Source organism: Oreochromis aureus, linkage group 12, assembly GCF_013358895.1.
Source record: "Oreochromis aureus strain Israel breed Guangdong linkage group 12, ZZ_aureus, whole genome shotgun sequence".
In the NCBI taxonomy this organism is placed as follows: Eukaryota; Metazoa; Chordata; class Actinopteri; order Cichliformes; family Cichlidae; genus Oreochromis; species Oreochromis aureus.
Window position 1 is genome coordinate 6584608 of NC_052953.1, and position 22030 is coordinate 6606637.

Sequence of the window (22030 nt, forward strand, 5' to 3'; positions counted from 1 at the left end):
ACTGAGAGTCATTCTAAAACCATTTTAAACCCAAAGTCAAAAAGCATGGGGGGGAAATATTCTCACAAAATAGGGTTGAATTCATCTTTATGGTAAATGGTAAATGGCCTGTATTTATATAGCGCCTTTATGGTCCCTAAGGACCCCAAAGCGCTTTACATATCCAGTCATTCACCCATTCACACACACATTCATACACTGGTGATGGCAAGCTACGTTGTAGCCACAGCCACCCTGGGGCGCACTGACAGAGGCGAGGCTGCCGGACACTGGCGCCACCGGGCCCTCTGACCACCACCAGTAGGCAACGGGTGAAGTGTCTTGCCCAAGGACACAACGACCGAGACTGTCCGAGCCGGGGCTTGAACCGGCAACCTTCCGATTACAAGGCGAACTCCCAACTCTTGAGCCACGATCTTTATGACTCGGTGACTCAGATCATGTTCATATTATCAAATCAAAGCACTAGATGTCAAACATATGACACATCATCCCCATTTTAGGGATGTTCCTGATGACTAATTTACTATCAAACAGGATTTTAAAAGGCTGAAAGTAAGAAAACACTAACGAGGAGAACAGAGGAGAATTGGAAAGTGTATCATGGGGTCTACAGCAGCATAACTAAGTGAGGCTCAGGGTCAGCTGATCGAGCTCTAACTATAAGCTTTATCCAGAGCGTTCTCATTCCCGACGCATAACATGCTGACGATTTGTCACGTCCCGAGGCGTCCCATGGGAACACGAAAGGTAACCTTCCACATCCCTATGATACGTGCCCGATTGTGGATGGAATGCAATAGAATGACGCTCCCGGCGGTAACACACGTTCCAGCCGTGTATTCCAGCCCTAACACTAACAGTAAACCTTAACCACAACCTTAATCGTTTTAGATAGTGTTTTCTAAAGTGATTCATGCAGGGGCGATTCTAGGATCAGAGCTTTGGGGGTGCTGAGCACCCAGAGAGCTGCCCAGCCAGGCAAGATAAACTTTACTCATCACGATGAGACTTCTCCCCTGTCTCTGTCAGTCCCTGCATCCCTAAATGTCTCCAGTTGTCCCAAGTTCTCTCTGACTGCCTCCTGGGTGCATTTAAACCCCTGTTCCTCCCTGTCCGCGTTGTCTGTTGTCTTCGTCTCCGTTATCAGTCATCATAGTTTTACGATTCTTAAATTCATCAAGTCTCTCTGTGCCTGGGTCCCCGCCACAAAACATGACATCACAGTTATTATACATTTTAACACAGTTTAATCCCCACATTTGTGAAAGAAAAGCAAAACACTTTTTTGAAAAGTCTGTAAAAAAACCATCAAATCTGATAAAGGTTATTTAAATGCTGCAAAAGAAGAATGGATTGGAATTAAAAAAAAAATACATATCCTAACCTTAATTACTGGGGGAGAATAATGAATGATGCTCATAGTGAGTAAAAAGTAAACTGAGTGCATTTTTTGGACGGAGATTCACTTTTAATGTGTATGTATAATATAATACAGATACACAAAAAATACACTCCAAAAACAGAAGAGTCCTTGAAATGTACAAATGTACAAAATATTAATTAAAAAAATTATAAAAATGGAGGGAACTTTGCCTGTGGTACAATGTATACTATGTATGAAAAGAGTTATACTATGGCTCTGCAGATTTTTTCTTTTCTTTTTATCCTATGTCGCCTCACCTTGAGGTTGGCAAATCTATCACTTTTTGGTGGTCAACTCTCTCAAGCAGTTTAACAGTTTCTGTTGTGCCTGTCACTATTCACTATTTTCTTCCCTGATTCTTCCTGACCTTGTACTTTCTCCTCACGTCCCCCTCTTTCCTCTCTCCCTCTTTGGACTGACAATCATACACACATAGATTGTATTCAATTAGATGAAAAAATTACATTAATATGAAAAAAAAATACTATTAAGATCACTGATAAAAAGTCCTCTCTCTTTCAACCAAAAGGCAAATAACCAAACCACATGTACATCTAACAAAAGATATAAATATTGAAACACTGATCCAACATTATCCTTTATTGACGGATCATTTGATCTTACACTTTTACCTGAATGTGGCTCCTGGGTTTAATACCGGCACATATAACAAAATAACCAGCTTCTCTCATTCCATTTCAAACAGGACAGTGGTAACAACAGCAGGCTACGGACAATTTTAAGTTTTAGATTTTAAATAGGGTATATAAATTTCAATGGGCACAACGGAAAGGTCAAATGTCGCTGATTTTACTACAGAGTAGGACGGATTGTAGGGTAGCAAACATCGTTGGAAAACACATTTTCAACACAGCAGGTTACCTGGGTGTAATGTTTTTCAGCTAAAAAGAAACATGGTCTGACTCCTACCTAACTATATGAAGAGTAACTGAAGGTTAATGCAGCTAGCATGTCCTGTTTTATGCCAGGCACTCACGCCTCCGCTCCGCTGCATCTCAGCCACCATCGCTCTGGCACAAAGTAGGGGTAAAGTAGGGGAGGGGCGAGCTGGAACAAACATTTTTTTTTGGGGGGATATCTATACTTTTGTTGTTAAAATATTACATCTCAACCAAGTACTGTATGCTTTTTATATTTTTATTAGTGTGTCACAAAAAAGGGCAAATATTGTCCAAAAAGTAAGAAATCTTTGGGGGTGCTTTGATTCATTTTTGATGGGCTAAAAACGCCCCTGGATTCATGTAAAATAAATATACATGTATATTTATTTTGCAAAGGAAATCTTAAACGTAGAGAAGCTCTGCTTCCTGAATCAAAACTGGGAGCTGATTCCACAGTACAGGAGCCTGATAGCTGAATCCCTGCCTCACATTCTACTTTAAGAAACTGTAGAAAAGCACAAGTAAGCCTGCAGTCTGAGACTTATATGTCTGCTGGGATATGCTATTATTATATCATAGATGGAGGCTAATAATTATGTGACAAGAACGATTGTAAATTTGGTAACTAAACGCATTTTAAATGTTGCACATGCCTGAGAAGTGCAACCTTTATATACAGTCTATGTACACAGACATGCTTTTTACAAATATGACAAATTTTGACTGCAATTTTGGCTGGCTGAGTAATATTATCACCATTTTTATGTTTTCCAAATAGTGTTCATTATAATTTGTCAGAAGCCTAAGCTCATGTGTCCAAAAAATAGACACACTGGAGAACATTTGACATTTATGATGAAAAATTCCTTATTTTACTGTCAAATTAATGAATTAATTTGGTATTAATTCTTGTAAGAAGTCATTATTTCAGTTTTTTATTCATCTTTCTTACAGCTGATCTCATGAATCTCTCCCCATTTCTCTTTTTATTGGTACAAACGAAGCTGCTCCATTTGGACTGCTGGCTAACTGTATCACGTCTCTCTCGGTGGCCGTTAGCATCAAGTCGTTACTCAGTCCGACTGTGTCGACAGCACAGACAGCCAAATATGTCTAGAATCAACAACGCAACAAGTTAATAAAAACACCAAATGGACAAGTTAATAATGCTTAGTTTGGATACTCGATGAGAGCAAAATCAGCTGCTGTGTTTTTCACGCTTAGCTTAGCCTGTGCGTGTATGTGAGATCTGTAAAATTAGCCATTTTCAACACATCCGTGTAATACGGTTCAGGACAATAAACCTCGTGTCAGCTTTCAACACAACATGTGGTAGGAACAACAGAGTCAGAGTCAACATGTCGCTGTGTCCACACCTTTAACACATGAGCTGATGAAAGAGGCAGCGTGTGTGTGAGAGACCCGACTGCATGCCGACCAGACCTCACGACTGAGACTACATGGGAATGAAATGTTCTGGCTCGCCTACATGTTTTCATGGCATCAGAGAGAGGTCAGAGGTCAAGAAGGTGGACAGGAGAATGGAAAGTAAGAGCGTTGATCCAATCAGATCTCTCACAGACTGGAGAGAAAAACATTTAAACGATGTGTGGTGAAGTGGGAACTTCACACGATGACAAAAACATGTAAATGACTGCTCTACTGCAAGACAGCTGGCAGCGAAATTATGGCCTCAAATTGTGGTCATAAATATTGTGAACTGAGTTTTGCAACCTTGTAAACCAAAATATCTGAAAATTTTACGTTTATGCATCAATTCGTATGTTTGTAAAGAATATTTACAAAAGTTGCAATTTTTTTTTGTTAAGGTCTGGTTACAGATACAAAGCAAAAAAATAAGTGTAAAACTCTGCGCTCACGTTCGCTCGATTGCGTGTGAAATATTCATGACCACAATTTGAGCCCAGACAAAAAGTCTGTCCATCATATCGCTTGTACAGATTACTATGAAACAAGGGCCTATGGGTTAGAGTTTTCCCCCGTGACTTCAAAATAAAAGCCTGGGTAAATATAATCATTAAGACTCTAGACAAACTGAGGTTTGCAGTAGCAGTGGAAAAACCTTACAGCAGCACTATTTGAAAGTCTATTTTCTAATCAGTTTGTAACATTTTCTTTGTCATTTTTTTTTAAATGTACATGTTAATTGATGTTCTAACATCTGTAAAAATTGTAGGATTATCAGCAAACCGTAAACTCCACTGTGCTAAAAGTTGCAGTATGATCAGTGGCCATTTGAGGCTGTCTCCAAAAGTGAGTTCATCCAAAAAAACAAAAACAAAAACCAAACACAATGCATCATTAGCATTACCAGGGGTGCAGCTGGTTTGACTGACAGGTGGATGTTCCGCTCTGACTGTAGGTTTCACCTCCATTAATTGGAGTCACTGAACTGGACCTTTTCACTGCATCTCTGCTGCTGCTCTGCTGCTTTTTGGACCTTTTTCAATAGAATTATCTGATGAACACGGTAACCAACTCCAGAAAGTTTGTGCTGTTTTACAGCATTAGTTTGCAGGTATGCATTTTTGATTGCACTCATGCAGTTTCTGGATGCAGACTTGCAAAGTGAGCTCGACAAGTGTTAGCTTGTAAGCTTATTTTTACAGAAGCATGAACATATCTGCTTCTAGATTTAATAAAAACAATATTTAATCACTTCATTTCTGACAGCATCACATTCATATTTTTATGTGTTTGGGCTTTAAATCGGTTGCTTGCAGGTGATGTTTTCATTTTCTGAGCTTTTAATTTGATTTAGGACCTCAGTGACTCAGTGAATATGTGTGTGTGTGTGTTTGTTTGCAGCGTGCAGTGATGCAGAGTGAAGTGTGTCGATTGACCCGCATGGACTCAGTCTAATCCACATGGAGTTATATCTGTGCTGTGAGGACATCTCCTCTGTCTGCCTCATATGAAGACATTATTCCCTTGAGACCAGCAGCTATAAATCACAGCTCCCGCATCGTCAATACAGAATCAATGGCCCTCTGAACACACATAAAAATATGTATGTATGTGAGTGGAGCACGGACTTCCTAGCACAAACAAAATCACCGGAAGACAACCGTGAACACACACAACTCCTTTTTCTTTCATCTGCTGTTTTTTATCCTGCAGTATCCATCTCTTTTTGTTTCTCTCTGTCTTTCCTTTTTCTTTCAAACCTTATTGACTGATCTATTAGAGCAGAAAGCTCACATAATGTCCTCTCATCAGCTAGCTGTACTCATCAAACCAACCTCATAAAGAAAACTAAGCAAACAGCCAATATTGTGTCATTGCAGATAATGCCTTTTGTGTGTTTTGTCTGTTTTTGTGTGTATGGGGTGAGGGGGCACTCAACATTATGGGTATTGTAGTTTAAAAGGAAAACATAGTTATTAAGAAGATCTACTGATGGGTCCCAAACAACACTGGGTGATTTTACCAATTTACCATTTTCTGTTTATACTCAATGATGGATTTCCCGCCAGTGTAATATCTGCAGTAAATGTCAGCTTTGAATGTGCATTTTGCAAGTTTTTTCATTGATGCATTTGTGATCACTCCCTGAATGAACAGACCAATTTTATGTAAAAGACTCAGGATTGACGTGTATGAGTGTTTTTGTCTCAGCAATCCGGTCTTTAAGTCTGATGTCATTAGCCGTGTACTTGTAATGCGTTACTGTAATCCGATTACTTTTTTCAAGTAACGAGTAAAGTAAGGGATTACTATTGCAAAAACGGTAATTAGATTACTGTTACTTTCCTGTAAGCACGCTGCGTTACTGCGTTACTAAAACCGTGATTTTTTTGCGAGAGTGTCTCATGACAATGACGTAAGCGAGTGCGATGTTCGTGGCAACAGCTGTGTGCAGATCAACAATGGATAATATATCGAGTGCGGAGAGAGTATGAGCATGCAGCGTTTAAAGCGTGGAAGTACTGACCTTACTTTGAGTCTGATTCCGTAAAAAGTGACGAAAACATTAGTGTCCGCTGTTCACTGCGTGGGAAGAAAACTTCTTTTTACAGCGAAAAAACCCTTTAACTTCCGAACAAGCGCCGAGTACGCTACCACGGAATGCGAAATTCACAGAGAAACTCGTGGATTCTTCCACTGATCGCTGCGGCACCTGCACCAGGGCAAACATCCGCCTGCTATACAGGTGAAAATAGAGCAATAGGACCGCTGAGTCTTTGATTTTATTTATTTTCTGATGTGTTTCACTTGCATTTATTTGAAAGAGTGAGTGTAAACACAAAAAAATATTTTATTTTATGTGCTGGAATGTGCAGAAAATAGGTTTAAATGTTAAACAAATTTCTTCCAGTCAGAGAATGTTGCATATAATTTAATTTTTGCTTGATGCATAAAGTTAAAAGGTTAAAACTAATAAAACCAAGTTTTAAAAAGAGACTTTTCCATTTGATTACATTTTGTATGATGGATTATGCAGAAAAAGTAGAATTGGGCTGAAAGATCTATCGCTTTATCACCTATTCAGGTTGTAAATCGTGTTTTAAAAAAGTAACTAAGTAACTAGGTAATTAATTACTTTTGAAAATAAGTAATCAGTAAAGTAATGGGATTACTTTTGGGGGGAAGTAATCAGTAATTAGTTACTGATTACTTTTTTCAAGTAACTTGACCAACACTGGTGGTAATAAAACCCGAGAGAGGCCGACAGTGATCACTGACTGTTTTCAGGGACTTTTTGAGATTAAATAGAACAAGATACAAAGCATTAAAACATGTTAAATCACAAAAGCCTTATTAAACGCAGGGTAGTTTGGGCCTGGAAGCAGGATTCATCACGTCATCACTTAAAGACCAGATAGACAATGAAAGCTTAGAAATCCTACACTCCACTAACATCAACAAACATGGACAAAGCGAGCTAGCTCTATGCTGGATATTAAACTAATATAGTATGAAAGGTGGATGCATCTTTCATGTCTGAAAAGTGCCTTAAACCTGCATACTTTTTAAATGGCCACCAGGGGGTCCTACAGACAGTTTTAAAATGACCAGATGGCGATAGTGAAAATGCTCATCTCTAGGCTTCATAACTGGACTTCACAAACCACTGGGTAACATCAGGGTGGCTATTTCCATCTTTTATACTGTTAGTGATAGCAATTGGATTTGGATGTTGGCATACTGTTGCTGTCTTGGACTGTGAAGTTGGGTTTGGTGGGTGTTCTCCAACTTTCCTTGGAGAAGCCCCACCAATTTGATAGGCATTCCAGTTTAAGATTTTGACATGGAAGTTAGGATTTCCAACTTCCGACTTAGTATTTATGCTAATGTTATTAGCCAGAAGAAAGCTCGTTTTACCTGTCTTGGTTTATGATGCCTGTCTCACCAAACAGGACTGAGGATATACCTATAGTCAACAACAACAGGGCATTCAGTTCAAGTAGGAACTGCAGTTTCTCTTAGCAAATCTAGCCCTTAACCTAGGTCTAGCTAATGTAAGCTAGAGCAGCCTAGGTAGTAAGTTAACAGCTAGCTTTCTATCTGGATTTTACTGTCTAAAACCTAGTGAATGTTTCAGTGGATATGCTAGCTTCACTTTGACCAGTTAACATGATACATAAAACTTATGTATATGCCATCGTTTGCTTTCTAGTGTTTGCTCTCCAAAGCTAGCTGTAACTTAGCTATACAATATGAAGCTGGCACTAGAAGCTTTGTCACATCCAAGCTAATGCTATTGTCATTATACTGATATTCAGGTAGTATTCAACACAGTGATACATGACAGAGCAACTTAATTGTGCATGTGTAAGTCTTGTACAGGTCTCAGCAATGTTTTTGTCAATGCCAGCTGACTTTGCACAAATGTGAGCAGCGGTTTACTGACTGCAGTTCACTTAACAGCCATGGGTTTCATTTATATGATGGTCTGAGGGTACACTGAGCTCCTTTATTTCTGCTTCGGTTTTCAGAAATGGTGGCTGAAAATGTCCCAGGCCTCTAAGCACTGTAATATGACCACACTACATTAAACAAATAAAAGCGATTACGGATAAGCACATGGGAACATTGGCGCATTTTAAACTGGAAAAAGTAAAACCACCTGAGACTTGAGAGTCTAAAATTTGCTCCAGTGTGCTCTGCCAGCCCACAGAGCTTTACTTACTGATACTAAACAAAACCCACTCGCATGCAGATGCAAAACAAAGTAGGTGTTTATTATAATGGCAAACATGACAGATAAAAATAGACTTTGAAGAAATTTCTACAAGCCCGTCCATCACAGTGATGAATCATTATCCTGCGGCTACACACTGAAAAGAGAAAAAAGCTATTTTTCAACACATCTGTATGTCCAGCAGGGACAACACACATCTGTGTTAGTGTTAAATGCAAATATGTCTTCACTGCCGGGTGATAAATCTCCTAAATGTCAACTGTTTAGTAACACAAAGAAACAGCCTCGTTATAGCCTGGCATGCAAACATTTTGAGTTAATTGTGTTTTGAGAATTTTCTCAGCTCACAGAGCAGCAAGTGAGACCCAGCTGAAAACATGAACAAGTGTGTTGGTTTTAACACTGATAAATCCATTACACTTCTGCAAAACATCTCTGAGCATTGCTACAGCATCAGATTCTTCAAGAGACAACTAAGTTTTAAATGTGTAACCAGTTACAGTCCAGAGGGTTTGTATTTATATTTCATTCACCGAGAAACACTTTCAGATGTTAATTACTACCACTGGTCCATTCCCCCCAACGCTCCCAGTGAGCTGTGGTTTACTCCGCTAAGATAAAGGAGTGCAAGATATAATTAATTAACTCCATCATGTGGCTCTCACCATCTAGCATTTTGACCTGTAGCTGATGACAGTAATACTTGCTTTGCTTACAACAAGCTGGAGAACCAACTGCCAAGTTAATTAGTTCTAACCAGAACCTGGCGCATGTAGAGAACTGGTTTGATGCTGCAGAGCAGACTATTTACACCAATATAGTGGAGGTGGAGTCTGTCCATTGGATGACGAGTTTAGTGGAATGGTAGCTGATTATCGCCCCATTCTGTATTGGGACAAAGTATATACATTGTATTATTTTATAATAAATATTTATTTATTAAAAATTTGTATTAATCAAACAATGTTAGTGTTGGAAAGAGTTTAATTAGATCATTAGAGAAGGGTAATTGGGCAAAACATTCAGCAGAAGCTTAATGCAGTGAAAAGTGACAGATGAAGCTCCAAGAATTGAGGCCAAACACAGGCTGATATATTAATGAATAGTCTACCAGAGTGCTAATGAAAACTCAGTGGCAAGTTATGCTACTTGTGTGTTTCTCAAACTGTGGGGCAGGCCCCACTAACAGGACTTTAAATCGTTGCAAATTGGGTTTGGCTGACCAGGAACAAATACAGAGTGAAACTTGGTTGAATAGATGAATTTGTTTGGGTAAAATTACAAAAGATTACAAATAGATTGTTAATGCTTTGGTGATCTTTATTTCACTAAAATTCAATATTTTTATTTTTGATTGGCAAACATTTTAGCTACTGGGTACGTTGGTTGGGTATTCCAGAAAAATGTTGTCTTGTCTGTAAAGTCAGCACATTTATGTCAAAAATATTTGAAATGCTAATGTTTTTAACATTAAATTAAAAAATATAAATTTGTAATCCTAAAAAATGGTAAGACAAAAAAAAACACATTTTGCATTATTTTGGCGTTAAGCTAAAAGAAGCCACCAAAAAAGGACGAGATGGGGTGGAGGTGCGTTGGTTAAGGCTAAATTTTATTTTTTAAGTAGGCTATATTGGATATGTCGATGATTATCAGATGAGCCATCAGTTGACCTGGACTGACATTTGATCAGCATTAACATCAAATATAATATATAAAATATATAAATAAAATAACAAAGTTAAAGCTTTTCAACCTCAAATCAAGTGGGAATTAGGGTTTGCCATATATACTTGTACATATGATAAACACGATGACTAAAAATGAAATATTGCTATCATATTTATATTTTTCTTTTGGGATGCATGTCGCTGTAAAACAGACGTAACAGGTGCTAAAAAAAGATTCACTACTTGATTAGCCCTGTAAGAACCAACCCATCTAAAAATAGCCAGAAAATTCTGATTTTTTAGAACTGAGATGTTTATTAACCCTTATAACAAAATCCACAAAAGCTTTTTTGCTATATCATGTTGTTCATGATATATTTTTGTTATATATTTATTATATATTTTTTGTATCGCATGTGATACATTGAGTGTTGTTGGCAACTTTTTGTTAACAACAATGTTAGTTTTAGATAAAAAAAGAGTTTTGTACATAACATTTTGAAATTATGACAAGTACTGATCATGCTGATGAGATAGAGGTCTCAGAAACTCATGTATCAAATATGATACAAAGGGAATTGTAGGGTTAATAATCAAGTGGAGAATATATAATATCATGATGTCTCTCCCCAGTGGCATTATAATCAAGGAAAAAAAATATTTAACACGATTAATGTCTAGGAAAACTTCTCGCTCTATCAGTTATCTTGGTTCAGGGTTTTTCGGTTTTTCCACTGCGAAACATTAAACCTTAGAACATTTAAATGCCTCAATGCTCTCATTATTGTAGCGCTTACGTGAGTAATAGAGAATTTTAAATGTTTAACTGGGCTGCTGGAAAGCCGGAGAAATCAGGCCAAACCATCAACAAGGGATTGTTAGATGCCAGAAACAAATGACAGAAATTAAAATTTAATTCCTCCATAAAGTCGGGCTCTGTGATGATACACTTTCAATCGGCTATAAACTTTCTGTCCTCCGATATACAAGCGTGATTGTGTCCATATACAAATACAGGCCTTACTCATAAACAACATCAGCCACCAGAATGAGACCTGAATTGTGAACTGTGGAGATCAAAGTGCTTAGCAAAAATATCCAACTTTCCCTAAAAGCACTAATGACTCGTTTAAACACCAGTGCGGTAAACACATCAATCATAAAAGCAGTGGTTATTAATTTAGCCCATTGCTGTGGTTTACACTGCATTGCTTTTGTAATATGTCAAGACTATAAGTGGAAACGCAGGCCATTTATGATCTGATTTTTTTCCTGATTCATCACTCATTGCCATCACAAAACTTAAACAGTATCCTGTATCTCGACACCAGTTTAAAACTGAATCGAAAGCACTTCCAAGGCCTCGCTGACATAAACAAACTGCTCCTCTGATGATGGATTCTGCTGAAATGACACACAGAGGGGGAAAAAAATGACAGAGAAGAAGAAAAAGTTCAGAAAAAGAAACAGTCAGCAGAAAAAAACAAACCGGAAAGAGATGGAGCTCAGAGGAGGTGTGCAGTGTTTTTTCTTTCCCTTTTTTTTAGGCTGATATAAAGAGCCATCAGTCTTCAGCTCCAAATGTTCCCATCAAGTAAACATCAATAAATATGTATGAAGGGGGAGAGGGAGGCCAGGAGAAAGTGAGGGAAGCTGTTAGAAATCAAAGTGAGAGATGAGCTTTTATTACTAGTGAAACCATACTGGAAGAAGAAACTAAACCTTACCATACTGGTAGTAGAATCTAAAGACTCAAATCTGCAGAGGAAAAACAGAAATCTGTAACTTACCAATCAAATATGCATCTGTCATTGGCAGCATCAAAGTCGACTCTGTTGTCATTACATCGATACTGATGATTTTTTTTGAAGCATGAACTTCCATAATTTTTAAAAGTCAAACCCAACTATCAAATTTAACAGTGTTTGAATGTTGTTAGGGCAGTACAGCTGTTGCACCAGAGGGTGGATTTAAAACAGGGACCTTGCTGTGAGGTGCAGTGGTTAGCACTGTTGTCTCCCAACAAGAAGGTCCCGGGTTCAATTCCAACATCTGGCCAGAGGTGTTCTGTGTGTTTAGGTTGTTTCCAGGTACTTCGGCTCCTCTCCACAGACCAAAGATATGCAGTTAGTGGAGTTAGGTTAATTGATGATTCTAAATTAGCTGTAGGTGTGAATGGCTGTAATGTCAGTATGAATGGCTGTCTGTTTCTCTGTGTTGGCCCTGTAGGGTGTACCCCAACTCATGGTCTATGCTAGCTGGCATAGGCTCCAGTCCCCCTGCAACCCTGAATTGGATAAGTGGACAAAAATGGATGGATGTTGTTAAATTGCATTTCAGAAGTTAAAATTTTAATCGAACACTTTACTCTTCCCTACAACTTGCCTTAACCCAGGCTTGGCCAACTCCAGGCTTCCAGGGCCGGTGTCCTGCAGGTTTTAGATATCACCATGGGTGAACACACCTGAATCAAATGATTAGTTCATTACCAGGCTTCTGGAGAACTTCAAGACATATTGAGGAGGTAATTTAGCCATTTAAATCAGCTGTGATGGATCAAGGACACATTTAAAACCTGCAGGACACCAGCCCTCGAGGCCTGGGTTTGGACACCACTGCCTTAACCCTACAACACTAACATGAGTTTTGTAACACTATCACTTTCAGCCATTAGTGTTCTATGTTTAATCTTGGATATTTAATGTCAATTGAAAAAATTCACATATGGGGTATATTGAGAGCTTGTATACACTTTAAAAACCTTTACAGGATGTAAGAAACTAATACCGCTTCTGTTATCAGCATGTCATGACTTGTAGGGATAGTGCCAGTTCATAGAGTGCATTTTGGTGAAACACCTGACCAAAGTATGATGACTTATGAGTTTGTGTCCAACAGAAGCTTTTTTTAAATTTGCTTTACTTTCCATTATCACAACTTCAAAACATGTTATGAACTTAAATATATAAGATAAGAGATGAGATAAGATAAGCTTCATTGTCATCGTACGCACAAGCATGCAACGGAACTGGAAGCACTGCTGAAATCATACTACTTGAATAAAAGAGTAATAAAATATAAAAATAAAGTAATAAATAAATAGCTAATAATCCTAATGACAGCAGCTTTGACAATGGCACAGGTAGAAAGCAGAATAGATGATATTTAGAGATATATTAGCTATTGCACTTTGCACTTAAGTGGGATATTGCAGAGGAATCATCAATGTTCAGTGACTGCTTAAAGTTTATTGTGGGTGTTGAATAGCCTGATGGCCCAAGAAGCTATTCTTTAGTCTTCTGGTACTGCTTTAGAAAGTGGCAAGCTAAAGAGTTGATGGCCAGGGTGAGAGTGATCTCTGACATATTATCTTAAACATGCAGATTGACAACTCTTGTCCTGTGTACAATGAAGAATGACACAGCAGAAAAACATAAATTTCAATCATTTGACGCATATAATCACCTGGTAAGTTGCAACTTTAAGAAAAAAGATTAGTGGTTATGTTGGGGCATGACTTTGTCTCATGGGCATACTGGTCTAAGGCCAGTTCACATGAACGGTACAGTATGGCCTTGGCGCTCCAGGACTCTGTTTCTGTTTGGCTTGTTCAGCTGAATTTTATCTGCTCCTCTGTCCCATAAAACCTTCCTATTGACAGGCAGCTCCCCATCGACTCTCCCTCCCTCCTCCATATCCAGCCCACATTTTTCTTCCCTATGAGTATTAGTTTATTGAATAAGTGGCATCTGTTTTCCTGGCCCCGTCACCGTAAGGCGAGGTATTTCTCACTGACGCACAGCGCTGATTTATACGCCGCTCTGACTCTCCCCACAAAAATAAAGCTAAGCAAAAAATTTCCAATACATCCCGTGTCCCCCCTATGCACAGACATACACACACTCCATGCATGCTGTATATAATTAACTTGGCAGATGTTATACACACTCAAACACTTTTACACCCTTATCACTCTCATCCCCAAACTCCCACTTTCTGTCACACACAAATAGTGCCATGATGGAACAACAGGAGTCATAAATCACAGCAAAAGCATCAGATTTGCTGGCTTCCTCTGGGAAAACAGCAACAACTATCTGACACTTTGTCACTTTGAGGGTGTTATTTTTTCTTTTCATACAAAATATTCTACGCTATAATACAAAAGACATTGATGTGTTGAAGTGTTAGCTTTGTGCCTTTAACTTTACAGACAAAGACCCCCAAAAATTATTTCCTTTCAAGCTGCCAGTAGGTACAGACCAAAATCTCAAAGCCAAATTCTTGATTTAAAATGTCGTGTCTGGACATATGAGGACTTGGCACTTGCTACTTATATTGATTATACCCGTTATCTCTAGATCGTGCATTGTTTACAGTTAAAATCTTCGCCTTTATTCATTTAAAACTCAAATTATGCCAAAGTCCTTCTACCTTCTTTAAGGGATGTGGTACAACACAGTTGCTTACAATATTAATTGTAAGCTATCAAAAGATTTTGATCCCCTGAAGTTTCAGACATAAAGATTACAGGTTTTTGGAGTCATTCTCAAACCACCACTGTGTCCATTTAGTGTCAGTTTATCCTGCATTACAACAGCCTTGAGACAAACTGTCAAGCACCTAAAACCACTGTGTCTTACCGGTCAGGATTTTGCGGACAGACATGCATCTGGAGCAGGATCCTCTGGGTGAAGGTCTTGAAGCACTGGCCACATTTCCACAGGTGCCAGTCGCTGAACTCACTGCTAAGCTGGCTGGTGGATGTGGGACTTGCCAGGACTCTCTGGTTCTTTGACCCCAACTGGCCAAAACTGGAGTCTGACTGAACCCCAACCTTATCCAACAGGGAGAAACTCCGAGGGCATGGGGAGTGGGGGAAGACCATGGAGCGCATGAGGGTGGAGGATGGAGTGGAGGACGATGAAGAGGAAGAGGATGAGGAAGAGGGTTTGCCGTTTTTGCTGAAGGACTGGAGGGATTCCTGCCTCGTCATGGCCTCCACCACTGTGGCTGGGACATTTACTGGACACAAGAAAGACAGAAATGATTTGGTTTTAAGCAGAAACAAGAGAGTCCAACAACTGAGGAAAATTATGTAAGTTAATGATGATAAAGATGTTCTTTAAAATTTTGACTTGGAGGAATAGCTGGAAGGCACTCAGAAGACTAGCAATGCTAACATGGACTGTTAAAGATTCCAAAACTGCAGCACAGGATCAAAAAAGGGTGCAAGACTGGAAAAATATTCTTGGCCTGAACACAAACAAATAGATGAAACCATTTATTCCTTCAGGTGGCCCTTAATGATATCTGTCCCTATAGGCTGAATTGTTGTTAGTGGGCTGTGCTTAATAGATAAAAGTATGGTTTAGCTGTTGTGATGGGAGGAAAGGAAAGGAAAGCCAGAACTTTATTGATCTAACTGAGACCAGAGCTGGCTGACCAGCCCGGGGCAAACTGCAGCTCCTGGTATCAATGAATGGAATTATGGGAATTATGTTAGTACAGCAACTCACTGTTTCCCTTTCAGGGAAGACAGAAAGCTGCAAAAGCTATGTTTCAGGGTCAAAAAATGGACCTCCAGCATGATGCTACTACAGATGAGTTGTAATTTACAGAACTACTAACATTTCTACTTTAACTTTGCTTTCATTCCAGAGACTCAAACATTGTAAAAGGTTATCTTCACTAGTTTACTGTTAAATCCAGAACTAAATTTAGCAGTCCTTTTCATATAAAAAGTTAGCCCCCATCATATCTGAAAGATCTCATACTCTTATACTCTCCCAATAAAGTATTTTGTTCTCAGACTGTAGCCTTACCTAGATCTTGTAATAGAAGAATGGGACAACAAGCCTTTAGCTATCTTGAACTTCTCCCACAGAACCATCTCCAAGTTGAAATTTAGGAGACAGACACCCTCTTTACTTTTGAGATTATACAACATTTGTATCTTGGTATTTTTCATAGGTGTGTGAAAACACAGCACTGGGACTGAGTATTGAGATTCCTTGGTATAAGGCCTCTTCTTGATTTTGTGGGGTTTGTTTGGTTTTACCTTTACCTTTTGCTGGTCAGATTGACACGACCCGTGGGCCAGTCCTGGTCGTTGGAGCTTTTTTTCTGATGTTGTTGGGCCCTTATGTTACAGTACAAAATGACTGCTTTGACATGACTGCTATATGGTGCTATAAAAATAACACTGAATTGAATTGAATACAGTAAGTGCTTCAGAGAAAAAAAAAATTGAACACAGGAGCTGGCATAATAAATCCATTAGACCGATAGGAAAAACAGATTCAGGATAAAGTGTTGCTGGTGAATACAACAGTCAACTACAATGAGATTAACAGGAAAAAACACATTATATAAAAGTGTGTAAATTAGATTTTGGTTGAATCAGCTGATGCCAGCTGTCCTCACTTGACCCAGAAGTCAGCTGTGTTCTGTTTTGTGGTCAGACCAACTGACAGACCTGGAGTCCATAACCCTTCATCATGTTTGAAATTACATTAAGAGGGCTTGATTTACTTTAACTCACTGTGGAGGGTTTTGCTTTTCATTCTGTAAAACTGGTTTGCTTGGGAAAACTTGGCATGCAGACTGGCAGGAAGGCAAAATATTGCACAAGTTATTTTACATCCTTAAACTTAACCAGACAAACCAGTAGATGCTCATAACGGGTTATTTTAGAAGACAAATAGCTTATTTTGTGACTTCTTTAGTTAGACTCATTTGGGTAATTTGCGAGTCCACTTTGTTGTTATTATGTCTTGGGTACATTTTTCCTTCTCTAACCACGCACTAATGCATAAACACCACTTCTGGCTCTCTTAGTTTTTCTGAATTTCTTCACATCTTTTTGATTGCATCATTTTACATGAGTAAACACCCCTCTCTCTGAGATCTGCTGCTTCAGTCATCATAACCATTTTCCATCCCTCATCAGCTCACCTCTGCCATCAGGCCACCAGGCTCGATTGATCCTCTAATAACCTGATGAGGAGATAATTACACCATTTGTAAGTTGCCCGACGGTGTTATTGACACCCGCGTTATACGCCGCTCGCCCACACTTAATTCATTTTGCAACCAACATCGCATATACAAAAAATGCAGGTCAATACGGTTTGGATTGCGTATGAAATGCATCATCAAAATGAGAGAATTATGCAGATGCAGCTGGCAACATTGCAGAGTTTGTGTTTTCTTTCTTTATGAGGGGTGTGTTCTCTCCTACACACCCCTCATAAAGACACAAATACAAACGGAGGAGATGCTGGTCTTCATCGCAAAGAACAGAGTTTTAAAAGCAACTTCTCACACCTAAACTTGGAGTTTCATTCTCTTCTGTATTGTCTGCCTATCCATCAGTTCTGCGTATTCATTCAAACATTCTTCCATGTCGTCTTCATTACGAGAACCATCTGAGGTCCTCTCTTCATCCTGTCCTTTTTTTCCCTTTTTGTATCTCTCTCTTTGTCATTCAGTTTTACAATATATATATATGTAGTTGCTCTATTAAAGGATTAGATAACAAATTAGACCACCTTAATTTGCAAACCTTGACCAATCTATTTGAGATGGATTGCAGTCACTCCAAGTAAGACCCCAGTCGTTTGGAGACAATATAGCTCCCACCAAGGGCCTGTCCAATTACCATACGTTAAGGTTCCACAATCAACCTTCGGGTCACCAGAACTACTTGCACTTGGTAGCTGGCAACAAAAAAAGAAAAAGAAAAAAGTAAAATCACTAAACAACCACTGTTTATTCATAGTTTCAAGGATGCTCCAATCCTATTTTTAAAAGTGATCAAACCGTGAAAGGACTCTTTATTTTGATCACAAGAGTTTCACTTCCTGCAGACCAATTAGATTGTCCAAGTTGTCCAGCGCCTCCAGGACGGCATAATTACAACCAACGTCATATGTGCCATTGTAAGTAGGTATGCTGTGTCTCTCAGCATAGTGTCAAGACTTAGGAGGAAATTCCAGAAGATGGGCTGTTAATATGAGAGTTGGACAGGGCCATAGATTGCCAACAAATTGCAGTCAATCTGTCTGTATTAATAAGTGGAAGGACAATTGTTTGGAAACTTTCACCAATGTATCTGAGTGTAAATACAGTCAAGTCTGAGTCCGACCGTGATTGTTTGGTGACAGGCTGCCTGCGATCTGAGAGGCATCTCAGAAGGATTGCACTCCACGGACCACTGCCCTCTCCTTATCCGTCTCAACTGAATTTTCTCTGCTGGTTTTGTTTTTTAATCAGTGTCCTTCTCATAACTGGTAACGTGAGACAGTGACTGGAGGCCATTCAGGTCCTCCAATAGTTAAGCTCCTCCAGTGTAACCACACGTGCTGCCACAAGAAGATATATTATGTCTCCCAGCATAGTCTACAGAATGAGGAGATACCAGGAGATGGACTGTCAACATGTGGATAGTTGGACAGGGCCATAGAATTGAATCATCTCAGCAGAAGGACGGTTATCTGTTCCTTTGTGCAAGGAGGAACAGGCGGAGCACTGTTACAGCCCTACAAAATGACCTCCAGCGGGCTACTTGAACTTCATTAGGGTGTCATGAGAGACCAACATCCATGGATTTACATGAAATTAGTTAAAAATAATAAGAATATGCTTCAGTTTTATCCATTTCAATCATACTGAATTAGCAGGAAGTTTGACTCTTGAGAGCCACCGTTTGTCTCAGAGTGTCTTCCTCTCTTTACAGGAATGAAGTACAGTTCTGATTATGTTGCCAAATCTTTGCTGGGTAATCAATAACCATAACGTTACAGCGATTATAAAGTTTCATAAAATCAATGGAGGCAATTATAAGACTGGTAATAATAATACGTCACATAAAGAAGAGAAGTACGGAGGAGTTTACTGCAGAGGTGGACAAAATCAAAATCATTCTTCCCTCTCGTTTCTTTTCTTCAGTCTTTTGCCACTTTCCCTCTAATTTCATCCATTTTCCTCTGTTTTTTCCCCATCATCTCTCACAGTTCTAGAGGATAAAGGGAAGTTGAAAAAACTAAAAGAGCAGGAGCAAAGAAAAGAAAGATAAAGCAGAGTCTTTCTGAGATGTTTCCTCGTCTGCTGGTGCATATGTTGCTGCGGAGCGTCAAGCCGACAGGCTGTGATTGGATGGAACATGTATGAGTAAACAACCATGGGGTGTGTGTGTTTTCTTTGTTGTGTGGTTTGGATCTCGATTCGTCTTTAATGTGTCTGTGAGTGTTTGAGCTCTGCACATAAGCAAGAGTATAGAGAAATGTGTGTTTAATGTTATGTGCGTGTTTCCTGGTGTTTGTTGTTTGCCTTTGTGTATATGACTTTACTTTAAAGGGTCCTATGATGCTTTTATTTATTTTCTGTACTACTGTTACATACTGTGGTGAATGCTCATATTTAACATGGCCAGAGTTTCAAATAATGATCAGTAGCATGTGTAACGCATTGCAAAGTAATGCGTTACTGTAATCATACCACATTTTACAAAAATGCAGTTAATATACTAAATTCAGAAATCACAAAACAGTTAAAATTATGTTATTACTTGGGTTACAAAGGGTCTTCAGTTATCTGCACTGCAGTTGGAAATAATGAAAGAAAAAAACCCTCACATGCATTTCCTTCCTGCACACTTCACCTACAAACAGCTGATTTCAGTTCGTGTGCAGGGAGGAGGAAAATAGTGGATCAGTGTACCGCTTTTTTGAGGAGAGGAGATATGGACATCATTTTTATTTTTACTGCATGAAAGAATAAGTGCGTAATAGTAAAATTAGGAGAGAAATAACTACATTATACTGCTAACACAACACTGGCTCTCTGCAAGAATCTGCATAGATAGCATGCTAGCGCAGAGCTAGCCAAGAGCCCATAGTGATGTTATAGCTGAGTGTATGCCGACCCCAGTCCAGAGCCTGATCTTCAACAGGTAAATAAGGCAGTGATGAGCAGCCAGGCTTGCAGCCTGCAGCCTCCAATTCTGCCTGTGCATGCTTTGAAAGTAGAGTCACTGTGGCGATCGGTCTGAAGTCTCTTTGGACTGGTTATCAGCTTGTTGGTTTTATGTTCACACGGAAACAGCAAGAGAACGACTGTATGTGTGTCGTACTGTAGCCTCAGGTTTATATAACGACCTGATAATTGTGTGGCAGTGCATTTCAGGTCATGTTATGGAATACCATGAAAGTAACATAATGCGTTCTTTCTCTAACATATAATTAAGTATCATGCTGCACTGGTTTCAGGAAAAGTAACGTAGTAAAGTAGTTTCTAATCCAAGACTTTTTTTGTAGCAATGAGCCCAACACTGATAACGAGGACAGAGTATGTATGAGTCAGTCAACTCAGATTGCTCTAAACAGTTTTAGACAGGTTTTTTTTTCCGGCTCTTTGATATGTATTACGTCAATAAGAGGGGATGTCCTTATATGGTCACCAATCTTCTCAAGGAAATCAGGTTTCAGGTTTCCCAGTTAGGCTTGAAACCGTTTCATTTTAATGTCAGCATGTTTGGAATTTATCCGATGCACTTTTAAGAGTTTGAACACTATAGTACCCAGACACAGCAGATAGAGCTGCAGGACAATGTGACTGCACTGGACATTTCCCAGTTTTATTGTGTTCAGGCAGCCTTTGGAGCACTAATAAAGGTCAAAACTTTAAATGTCTGTTCCACTGAGGACAGACTACTGTCTCCAGTGCAGTGTTTTGACGTCACAGTCATCCTTTGTGGGTACAATTACAAGATAACAATGCCACAGAAACTAACTGCTCCAATGCAGTTAGAAGCAAAATGTCTTTAATTTGGAGCAGAACTGCTGCCTTTCAGTTTGTACAAAAGAAGCTTAATCTAATTTCATTTAATTTTCATGTGAACAAACTTTTTTCACTGCAGGGTGGAACAAAAGCAAATCCTCCGGTATTTGTTTGTGCGATGCCAGGGTGTGTATGTGTGCGTTTGAATGTGTGTTTGGTACATCTGGACTGTTGAGGACCAGATGCCTTCACATGAATAGAAACCATTCAAAGGTCTCAATTGTCATCCCGTAAATGCTGACAGCAAATGGTCCATGTCAAACTGTGAACACGGAAGAGGGTTTTTTAATTTTATCCACTTCATTTAAGTCACTCTAATTAGCAGAAACATATTTCTGTATAACACAATTTAACAACATTGCTGACTGTGTTTTTCAGACTGTTCATAGAGCTGAATTAACACCTCATCACTATATTGCTCTGATACTATTTCAGTAAAACCTGAATAAATAACACCATGTCTTTTGCAGAGCTGTTGAATTTAACTCCTTTCATAAATCTGAGGGCATCATGTGAATAAATTAATGAGGAATATGAGTCTGAAACATCCATCCATCCATCTTCATCCGCTTTATCCGAGGCCGGGTTGCGGGGGCAGCAGCCTAAGCAGAGAAGCCCGGACCTCCCTCTCCCCAGCCACCTCCTCCAGCTTATTCGGGGGAACACCAAGGCGTTCCCAGGCCAGCCGAGAGATATAATCTCTCCAGCGTGTCCTGGGTCTGCCCCGGGGCCTCCTCCCGGTGGGACATGCCCGGAACACCTCACCCAGGAGGCGCCCAGGAGGCATCCTTGTCAGATCCCCGAACCACCTCAACTGGCTCTGAAACAACCTTGGAAATAATTTTTTCAGTTCACACTGTTTTTGTTGTCCTAAAACTAATACGTGTTTCTCATAAGTGAATCCCATTTTCTCTCAGTATTCATATTATTTTTATTTAATTTCTGTGAAAATCAGAATTTTTTGGAACAAGACAAATTTTCTTATATGTAAAATCCATCCATACATAATTCTCCTCTGGCTTCC

The 22030-nt window shown here is 39.3% G+C and overlaps 1 protein-coding gene across 3 annotated transcripts in view; it reads right to left on the reverse strand.

The window, feature by feature from the left end:
* Positions 1 to 22030, reverse strand: part of prdm6 (PR domain containing 6) — a 139664-nt gene that overhangs the window by 16344 nt on the left and 101290 nt on the right. For all 3 annotated transcript variants that reach the window (XM_039620370.1, XM_039620372.1, XM_039620371.1), the window contains exon 7: positions 14808 to 15189. In XM_039620370.1, the coding sequence (XP_039476304.1) occupies positions 14808 to 15189 (382 nt within the window). The remainder of the gene's footprint in view (positions 1 to 14807; positions 15190 to 22030) is intronic.